The sequence below is a fragment of the Salvia hispanica genome, chromosome 1, assembly GCF_029641045.1.
Source record: "Salvia hispanica isolate PSC_SH4W2 chromosome 1, Shi_PSC_v1, whole genome shotgun sequence".
Taxonomy (NCBI): domain Eukaryota; kingdom Viridiplantae; phylum Streptophyta; class Magnoliopsida; order Lamiales; family Lamiaceae; genus Salvia; species Salvia hispanica.
The window spans coordinates 32428774-32439833 of record NC_142692.1 but is presented as its reverse complement, the minus strand read 5'-3'; the positions used below and the strand labels follow the sequence as shown (position 1 = coordinate 32439833).

The window sequence follows — 11060 nt, the reverse complement described above, 5'->3', positions numbered from 1 at the left end:
GGAGAAAAGTGAATTATGTTGGACAATTTCAAACAAAAATAAATAAATCTTGATAGTCAATTTAGTTCGTCAATGAATTTCAGCGCTGGATAGCACAATTGCTAACATAAAATGCAAAATAAAATCGTTTGGTGTTTGAGATTAGCGCACAAAATTTTAACGTGATAACATGAAAATCGATAAATCAAAGATGGAGAAGATAAAGAAAACACATATCTTTATCATGTTATTGCATTTATGGAATGAGAAAATGGATCATCTAATTATCATATTTACCCATATATATGAAATTTCCAAATGATGATCATGTTCCTTTATCACTTTTCCTTTAAAACATATCATCACCTGCTGCAACAAACATAGGAGTAATTTCCTAAAACATAATTTTAGTGCACTAGGCACAATTTTAAGGACAAAAGTAACAATTGCTTTGTATTTCTCACTCATAACATTATTAATTTTATATTCAGATTATGATTATAGTTTAGTTATTGTTGAATGGAGCAAATCATATATGTAGTCATTTTGTTATGTTGTGTATTGCGAGTTTATATTTGCTAAAGGAGAGATAAGTAGGATTCAGTATTTTTGTGTGTTTTAGTTACTTGTCAGTTGATTTTTGTCCTTTGTTAGCTTTTGTGTTGCTATTTTGATTAAAGGTGAGAGCATTTGTATTTCGAATTGGATTAGTCTAATCCGATTCAATCCAAAAATCCGAGTTTTATGAAAAATAAATCTGATTTGATCTGAACTGTCTGAAAATAAAAAGTCCAAACTATAAAATCGGGTTTTTCGGATTTCAAATATTTTCTCACCCCTAATTTTGGTAAGCTATATGAATTTTGCATTTTTTGGACTATCACCAGTTTTGGTGGACTCTACTCATCCAAAAAATGGTGGACAAATGTGGGAGGTAAGAAATGAGAATTAGATAGTAAAGGCCTTCAGATTAGGGGGATCTAATCCTATCCAGCTGCACAAGAATTCCACTTGCAATCCAAGATAAAAGATACTCCTACTATTACAAAAGGACAAGAAAATATCTGTCCTTTTATTACACTTTCTCAAAATATTTAGTGAGCTCTTTTCATGTCCTGTCCCTTGAAGCAATAGAATAACATCTCAATGCCCACCACCATCACATATTCTTGTGTATATAAGAACAATTAGTTGAGAAAACCTCCTAACAACACTTGTCCTCATCTCTCCCGTCTTCGTTAGGCCATGGCCTCAAGCTCGTTGGCATGCTCGTGGACGTCCAAGCAAAACAAGCGGTTCGAGGAGGCCCTAGCAAGGTACGACAAGGACACACCGGATCGTTGGCACAACGTAGCCCGGGCAGTTGGTGGGAAATCAGCAGATGAAGTGAGGAGGCATTATGAAATACTAGTTAAAGACATTATGCAAATAGAGAATGATCAAGTCCCCATTCCTAACTACAGAGCCCTTGCAAGAGAATATGCCCATGAACTAAGGTCTATAGTCTATACCCTCTCTCTCTTTCTCTCACCATTTTACCACATTGTTTAAGTTAGGTACATAAAGAGCTTGAATCTATGCTTCTACATCATGTTCTAGTGAAAAAAATAAGGAAATAAAAGAGCGAGGGCAGCCGCAACAACGTGCTCACACCCCATTGCAGGGATTGAGCATGCGAAGGTTGCACAGTGCACACTTTGCGCACGCTAACTTGTGACCAATCACAGGGTGCCATGTGGCTTTTAATTCATTTAATTTATTTTTAATTAAAAAATCAGATTTAATTTTTTCTATTCTTATTTCACATCTATAGATAAACTTATACTCCAATTTAACTTTTTGATTAGGATTTAATTATGTGATTTTCCATTTATTTCAGTCATAGGTTTTTTTTAATATATAATATTTCGTTTATTTCAACCATGTAATTTTTATTGTTTTAATAAAATATAGGTGTTTATGATATAATCAATTTTATTAGAAGTTGTAAATAAGAAATAATAACGAAATAAGAAATGGAAAATATAAAAATAGGAGAATAATATAGTGCTCCATGCTTATATATAGTGTTCAAAAGCACGTGAATAGTAGAATAATGCTCGAGAGTTAAATAACTTTATCATTATATATGTACATGCATCTTTTCAAGAAGATATCAAATATGGTATTTTATTTTTCCTTGATGGCACCACATGAAATCTAATCCTATGTTTATATCATCCCACATGGTCTTCTTATTATTTAAATAAAGCATGATAAGATCATATCACATTATCCATCTTTTTTAAAATTAAGCTTCTACACACTTCTATTTTGATCATCTCAGACAGAACTTTCTTTGATATTTGGGTTTGATTAAAATATTATATATTGCAGTTATGAGTACGATCAAGAAGTGACTAGAACCATTGAATTTTGTACATTTTCTTTTACACTTTATCAGAAAGAAAAATAATAGTAGTAATAATATATTTTCAGCAAATTTCCTCATACTTTCCATATTATGAATTTTAACAGGCTTATGAGGAATCTCAAGCTGCAGTGATGAGGAAATGCATACTCCAATTAAGGTTCAAGAAAATAAGAGAATTTAATAGTAGTTAATTTTCTTCCATTTAAATTTTTTTTTTTTTTTGAATTTTTCCTGAAAGGATTTGTTGTGGCAGAGATATGGTTTCTCTTCAGAATGTCATTCTCATAAATGAACTCTGATTTAATATAGAAGTTGGAAGAATGGGCTAAAAATAGTAAAGATAGTGTTGGTATGTTTATTTCGGCTTGGATAATTTATTTTAATTGGTCCTCAATCTTCATGGGAAAATTTTATTTATTAAAATCAAGAACATAGAAGAACTAATATGGATAAATATGTTAAATAGGGAAAATGGTAAAATAAATAAAAAGAAATAAGACAGAGGAAAGATAGTTTTTTATTTTGAAAAGATTTAATAGGCTGCAAAACTACAATATTAGTGAATTTCATTTTTTACTTAAATCTGTAAAGTAAGTGTATAAATATATAAATTTTAATGTATTATGATATTTTCATGAATTTAAATTCTTTAAATTCTTAACTTAATTTCATATTTGTTGTTATATTTTAATATTTTAATGCCACTCCATTATTATCGGTGCCAAGTCAAATTTGAATTTTCCGGATTGTGAAAATATTAGATTTATGTATTTAAACATCAAATTTTATGTAAAAAGTCAAAATTCACTAACAGATGAGTGATTTAAAGCTGCTTAACCGTTTAATAAATTTAGTTAATTAAGATAAATTTCACTAATAAATGTTTGAAACTTATAGCAAAGGTTAATTTGGTGAAACATTTACACTCTTTTTGGGCTCAGCAACTAGGGTATTAGTTGTTGGTTGCTTCCTGATAGATTAGGTATTTCTTATATTCATTAGTTTATCTTTTCGGACATTCCCCGCATTTATGTAAAAAAAAAATTACAACCAAGATACTATTTATTTTTCATTCAAGGTTCTCTATTTTTTGGATATGTAGGCAATTAAAATTATAATCTATTAAATCATGCCACAGTAAATTAAGAATCAAATGTTGAATTATATATTCTTTATATTTTATAATTAAATTAAATATAATTCAAAGTGTCATCACTGTAAGAGCATCAGCAATGGAGGATGTCCCGCCGAACATCGGACCGGCGTGCCGGACGTCCGCGCGGGACGTCCTCCATTAGGCGAGAGAGGGGCGGATGCGGACATCCGCTGCGGATACCGCACATCCGCAGATTTCCGGCTACGTATGTCGTGACGTTCGCCATTGCGGTGCCACGACGGACGTCTTAATTTTTTATTTTTTTCACTATTAAATTAAAATAGTACTCCGTACTAGTATTCTCTATCTCTTGAGATTGGATATCGCTATTTGGCAACCTATGAATTTTCAGGCCAAGCCCACTTAGCTCATCTTCGGGCTAAGATAAGGTGGTCTAGCCCAATCTTTTACCACCTCTACCTATTAATGATGGCATTCGTAATTCTATTTTATGTTGACTTTTATATTATGCGTCTACTATTATATAATGGTAAATGATTAATGTACTAAATCAAATGTTGCATGATGAGGATGAGTTCATCACGACACATCCTTTGAAAATTTTGTTAATTTAAGTAATTAAAAAAACCACATTACCATATTTATAATTTACTACAGTAGTACTTTATTATCATACTGGAGTTACTACATCAATATGCAACAATAAAAATAAAGAATAGATCAATGTTTGCAAATATCAATAATTTATGTAGGAGCTCTCTAAGTTAATAGGGTTGTGTCAAGTATTAAAGGGATAATGGGGGAGAAATTAGATACTCCATCTACTTAGGTCACAAAAAGCTTACTTTTTTTCCAATTTTGTTTTCCTCCTTTTTTTTTTTTCTTTTTTTTTTTTTTCTTATTCTCTTTTCTTCCCACCCCAACACGACTATGGCCATAATTTACATAACCTTCATATGATTCCAGTGATTTGATTAAGAAAATTACCTTTTTATTTTTACAAAAGTATAGTTATCCGTCAAATTTAAATATGTTAATTCCTTTTATCATATAGGAGTACTTTCTAGTTTTACTGGCTAGCCTGAAAACGAAGATCTGTGGTTAACGCTTAATTTGAGCCCTAAAATAGCTTGAGCTGGATAGTGTTGGCCTAAAACAAAATAGGTTAGCCTAATCAACATCCATAACAGTAGTATTAATATTGTACCCATCATCACTTTTATTTTATGGTTAATTGTCTATACGTACAAGAACAAGAACAACAATACCCATGCTTTGGTTTTTACACATCACTGAACTTTATTTCTTACAAGAATATAGTATGAATATAAATTTTGATGGATAGATAACTATAATATAAAGCTTTTCATGATTGTATAATTTTCTTGTTATTTAGTCTTGCATTTTAGACATTGTGATTATCAAAATAATAGGTTGAAAGTTATCACTAAACTGTAACTTTTTTCCTATAACATGCACATAGAGTTATTATTGCAATATTCCAATTTTTTTTTATCAAGAAAATGGGTTGGGTTAAACTGATAATTCGGTGTAGCTGAATCTTTAATTTATGAAGCTGGCCATATATATTTCAAGATTTCATTACAATTCTTACTATTCAAAGTTTACAACACATTTTCTATATAGTTCGAAATTTTCAAATTTAATAAATCAAATAATTTTTTAAATTATCCAAGAATGCCGTGAATCTTCAGGCTAGACATGGCCAAACCAAACCGGACCGCCGGTTAACCGCCGGTTTCTAACCGGCGGTTCGGAACCGGAACCGGAACCGGACGACGGTTCCGGTTCGAAATCCGGTTACACGGTTTTTACGGTTCGGTTACGGTTCAAGAAATATGCAACCGGAACCGGCGGTTAACCGCCGGTTAACCGGTTAACCGGCCCGGAAAAATAGCCGTTCGCCGATAGGTTCGTAGGGTTGCAGGGGTAGGTCTGAAAAAGCACGGTTAACCGCCGGTTTGTGTCGAAAACCGGCGGTTTGTGTCAGAAAACCGGCGGTTCCTGACACAAAACCGCCGGTTCCCGCCGGTTCAGGCGTAGGGTTCAGGCGTAGGGTCTAGGGTTCAGGCATAGGGTCTGAAAAGGGGTCGGAAACCGCCGGTTTTCGGGTTTGTGTCAGAAAACTGCCGGTTTCTGACCGAAAACCGGCGGTTTCCGACCGTTTCAAATTTTGAATTTCAAATTTTTTTTATTTTTTTTTTAAATCAGATTTTCCCCCCATTTTTATCTATAAATACCCCCTTCTTCATCACTTCTACTCACCCCATTCTTGTGTTAACAAGGACTTCTCTCTCAATCTCCAATTCTCTATTCTCTACCTCATTCTCTCAATTTGCTCTCTACTTGTTTACTTAAGTTGTTCATCAATTTTCATAATTTGCACTTCATATTAGTTACAACTTACAACTTGTTCAACTACATTACTATAAAAAAAAATATGTCTTCTTCTCGTGGTGGTGGTGACCGTGATCGACGGGGCAAAGGAATTGCAGAAGATCAATCTACCCGTCCGAGAAAATCACGACGACCTACTCGTCGAGAAATTTTGGAGGAGGTTTCCCATGCTGAGGCTGTTCGCTTACAAGTAAGTTATAAAATATTTTGCATATTATTTTTTTTATACATAAAGTCATAACTTAATAAGTTTGAGTTCATGATTTTTCTATGTTCATCATCTTCTAAATTCTAATTCGTACATACTACGTATACTATTTGTAGATGGAAGAAGATCGTCGTGCAGCTGCAGCCATTGCACTATCCCAATTGGGTGGTCATGGCGCGGTTGGCGCCGAATCCGATGCTGATAATTACATCTCGGTCGATGATTACGATATTGATGATGTTAATGTTAATCTGAACGATGATAATGAGGACAGTGACGGTGGTGACCACGAAAATGAGGAAATGCCCCCCCCTTCACAAGACGGCCGCGGAGAAAAAACTAAATATAAATCTGATATATTTGTGAAACATTTCAAAAAGGTCCCAATAGTTTCTTCCGCTAATGAAGTGCCGGTATTTTTTATGGCATATTGTAACTACTGCACCAAAAAATACAAATTCAAGAAGTCCGGGGGATATGGCTCTCTCATCCGTCACATGCAGACGATTCATCCCGAACTATATGGGCATACCGCTAGCCAAACCCAACTCAACTTCCAAAGTGCGAGTGCCCATGGCTCCGCCTCCGGTTCGTCTCAAACAGGTACGCCGTCCTCCGCTCTTTTAAGATATGATCATAAGCATACTACTGACGTTATGGCTAAATTTGCTGCCATGCATCATCTTCCTTTTGGTATTTATGATAATCAAGATTATGAAGATTCGATGAAAGAGTGTTATAATTTGAACTCAAAAAGACTACCTAGAACTAGTATTCAACGATCTACCAAAAATCAATATACTGAAATGAAAAAAGATTTATCACGATATTTGAGTAACTTGGGACACAAAGTGAATATTTGCTCTGATGTATGGACTGACGCTTTCCAAAAGCATGCATACATGGGAATTACGGTTCACTTTATGGACAATAGTTGGTCTTTGAACAAACGTTTAATTGCTTTTAGAGATTTTCCTACACCACACACTGCAAATGCAATTGCTTTTTTAATTATTCAAGTTTTGAATGAATATCAATTATGCAATAAGGTGTTTTCTATTGCTTTTGATAATGCAACTGCTAATACTGCAAGTATTAGCGACTTGATTGATGCGTGCTCTCCGATTATCGATGGTAAGTATTTTCATCAAAGATGTGTATGTCATATTTTGAACTTATGTGTACAAGATGCGCTTTCTTTATGGCAAAAGCATGTTGATCCTATTAGAAATGCAGTTAGAGCGATCCATTTCAAGCTTGGCAAGGCTTGGAAAAAATATTGCCGTAACAGGAACATCAGGTATACAACCTTTATAATGGATGTGTCTACTAGATGGAACTCTACATATGATTGCCTCAATTCTACTTTGGAGCATAGAGATGCTTTGTGCGATTTTTTTAGAACTAATCCCTATGGTGATATAGTTCTTACGCCTAATTGTTGGGACCAAAGCATGAGTTTATGTCAATTGTTCAAAGCTTTCAAAAGTGCTACCGTTGAATTATCGGGTGTTTACTATTGCACATCTGTTCGTGTGTTAGAGCATTGCATGTATATAGCACTTGGTTTTAAAACATGCATGAAAAATGCTAGATCTCGTGAGTTAATGTGTGTTTTATTTTATATGATTGAAAAATGGTTGAAGTATTTTAGTGAAATTCCAACTGTGTTTTTAATTGCTAAGTGCTTGGATCCGAAATGGAAATTAGCTGGCACAACTAAGATCTTAGATTTCTATTATCAAAATTTGCGTTCTATTGATCTTAGTCCACTTCAAAATTTGCCTTTTGATGATAATGAAACCTCGAGAGTTTTTGAACTAACCATTCCTGATAGATCACTTGTTCAAGCTCAATTTGAAAGTAGTTTGCGTACTCTCTTTGCCGAATATGAAGAAAAGTATAACCGTACCCACCAAATTCATCCACGTACACAACATGCTCCTCAACCGCAGCAATACGGCGGTTTTGGTTTTGCTTATGATGACCCCGATGCTTAATCACAATTAGCCGACTTATACGGCTACGGCACAAGCTCAAGTTCAAGGTCCACCTCAATGGGATCGGTAAGCGAGTTAGATTTTTATTTGGAAGCACGCCACCATACTTTTAGTGATGCAGGTCCGACACCCGCCCAAATCGACGTCCTAGAGTGGTGGGAACACACGAGAAAGATTATCCCATACTTGCGTCAATGGCTAAGGAGATCTTTGCAGTCCCGGCTTCCACTGTAGCCATCGAGTCCGCTTTCAGTGTTGGAGCATGTGTCTTGGACGTGAGAAGAAGCAAACTCTCCGCGAGAAATATGGAAGCCGTGATGTTACTTGATGATTGGGGAAAAGCTGCAAGGAGAGCGCAAGAACCAGATTGGGATGCTCGTGAAGAGAGTGAGGAAACCTTCACCGACACCGAGGATGAAGGTGGAGAATGAAGGCCAATCGTCGTCAACCGCCAACCAACAAGGTAAGCAAGGTAAGAGAACTACGTGGACTTTGATTCCTCAATGCAATTGAGCATTAAGGATACGTAGGCACCTCAACTTAAATTTTAAATTTAAGTCAACTTAAATTTTAAATTTAAGTTGAGCTCAAGTCCTTTTCCTTTTATTTCTTTTTTTTTTCTAATTGTTTCAACTTTACTTTTAATATATTTTTTTAAAATTGTAATTTTGTATTTAAATTTTAAATTCAAGTGTATAGTTGTAGTATTGTTGTATTTTGTAACTTGTAATTGTAATATTGTATTGTAGAAATTTACATTCAAAGTTTCAAATCAATAAAATTGCAATTATTTATCGTTATCGATTCTCTTTGGATTTTATTATAGAATTGCAATAAAAGTTATAACTCTAAGATTTAAAAAAAAAAAAAAAAAAAAAAACCGAACCGGAACCGGCGGAACCGGTGAAAAACCGGCGGTTAGTAACCGGAACCGGAACCGGCGGTTAAACCGGAACCGGATAACCGGTATCCGGGCCGGTTACGGTTCATGATTTTGACGAACCGGAACCGGCGGTTTTCGAACCGTGGCCACCACTACTTCAGGCTATCATAACATTTTAAGAGGAAAAAAATAAGTAACCAGGTGCGTAGTTCTGGTCGAAAATTGGCACACACATACATGTCTGAAAAAGACTGAAATTGGGCAGACGTTGAAAGTTATGCTAGTTTTTTCACCCTTGAAAAGATCTGCACAGTAGAAATGCTTTAAATGTGAAAAAAATCATTATTAAATGCAAAGCCTGCTTGCTTTATTCATAGCACAAGTTCAATCGCTTCTCTCCGATCGGATCATACAGCACAAATAATGAAGTACGTATACACAAAAAAACTCTATGAAAAAACAAACAAGAACTTCCAAAATGATCATTGTCATTCCTTGGAAAAATTTGAACTAGCTAATTTTACATTCATTAATGTAAAGAGGCATTAAATGATATTACCATCTATCCATATGATATCAGCTAATTTATGAGGTTGTAATTTGATCGAGTTAGACTCACACTAATGACATGATCTTTACTTAAAAGTTAAAACCACATGAAACACTCTAGTGAACCATATAAGTAGTAGTAGTATGAAACAAGCATAACATGAAATAATTAAAAAGAAACACATGAAAATAGAGAGAAAGGAAGAAGGCATGCATAATCCCTATATCAACATAACAATCTGAATCTACTAACCCATCACATGCTCATCTAATTAACGAGTACTACTACTAAAACTCAACAAAAAAGAAGGTTCTAGAATTCGTGTGGAAGTTTCTTGGAGGAAGACGAAGCAGTCTTGTTATTATGCATCCAGACCTTGAAAACCTGCCTCTTCACCCCAACCTCCGCACAGAATCTCTGCACCTCGGCGTCATCCTCCCTCGGGATCCTCCACCCCACCTTCTCCGCCAGCTCCAGCATCCTCCCCTTCTGCTCCGCCGTGAACTTCGTCCTGAACCTCTTCCTCGCCACGAACTGCGGCGGCGGCGGCGCCACCTCGTTGAAATTCAGCTGCTCCTCGCTCGACGACTCCTCGAACGCCATCTTCACCGGCTGCACGGAGGGCTCTTTGCGGTGGAAATTGCGGTGGCAGGAGCAGGCGGCGCACTGGAGGGCCTCGAGCGTGCCGTCGCCGCCGCTGGGCATGAACTCGCCGCAGCCGTCGGTGACGTTGCCGCCCACGTTGGCGGCGTGGTTTTTCAGGCACTCGCGGTAGGTCTGGCGACCGGGTTTGGGCTTGGATCCTAGTGAAGAAGCGGGTTGTAATTGTTGTACCCTCATTTCCTTGTCTTGGCCGGGTAAAGAAGACATTGTGGTTTTGATTGTGTGTGAAGAGGAAACCCTAGAAATGTGGAGAGTGATCAAGATTGGGGCTTTAGCTAAATCTAAATTGGGGGTTTGTGAGGCAAACCTGATTAGCAGCCATGGAATTGGAATTCATTTGTAGTATAACCAAATTAGAGAGAATTCGAAGTAGAATTGAAGTGTTGGGGTGGTTTGCAACAAGAGACAGGTTGGTTGCTTGAGATGAAGCTAAGTTGGGAGAGAGAGGAGAGAGAGAGTGGGAAACAAGTAAGAAGCGATGATCTGAACACAAAAAACAACCGACAATGTCATGTTCGTCCTCTCTCCCACGCCCTGCCATTTTTTGGTCCCATCCCCACCCTTCATTATTGCATCCCATCACTCTTTCTTTTTACATACCATACCCTTCCTTCATAATTCTTTTTCAGATAAAATTAATCACATTCATGCATTTTGAGAACAACTCATTAATCTTGAATAAGTATCTCACAATTTAAATAGCAAGAATTGCCTGATGCAAAAAATATATATCAAGTGATTGTTGGTGCGTACACATAAGGAATCACTCCTACTTCTGAAAAATGGAGCGCGAACAAACTGAATGTCCAGCGTCCATTTTAGAAGAACT

At 36.0% G+C, this 11060-nt stretch overlaps 1 protein-coding gene and 1 pseudogene across 2 annotated transcripts; one reads left to right on the top strand and one right to left on the bottom strand.

Moving 5' to 3' along the window:
* Positions 1–1143: 1143 nt before the first annotated feature.
* On the top strand, positions 1144–2786 carry LOC125185532 (protein RADIALIS-like 3). The gene is made up of 2 exons (XM_048082081.2): positions 1144–1475; positions 2497–2786. The coding sequence occupies exons 1-2, from the start codon at positions 1225–1227 to the stop codon at positions 2522–2524; spliced, it is 279 nt and encodes a 92-aa protein (XP_047938038.1). The 5' UTR covers positions 1144–1224; the 3' UTR covers positions 2525–2786.
* Positions 2787–9728: 6942 nt separating this feature from the next.
* Positions 9729–10782, bottom strand: LOC125185530 (zinc-finger homeodomain protein 6 pseudogene; annotated as a pseudogene). Its single transcript, XR_016134550.1, has 2 exons — positions 10539–10782; positions 9729–10469 (listed from the first exon to the last, which is right to left on the bottom strand). The product of XR_016134550.1 is annotated as a zinc-finger homeodomain protein 6 pseudogene (transcript).
* Between the last annotated feature and the right edge of the window lie 278 nt (positions 10783–11060).

Coding starts and splice junctions, on each gene's coding strand:
- LOC125185532 (XM_048082081.2), top strand. CDS start 1,225: ATGGCCTCAAGCTCGTTGGCATGCTCGTGGACGTCCAAGCAAAACAAG. Junction 1,476..2,496: donor GAATATGCCCATGAACTAAG/GTCTATAGTCTA, acceptor GAATTTTAACAG/GCTTATGAGGAATCTCAAGC.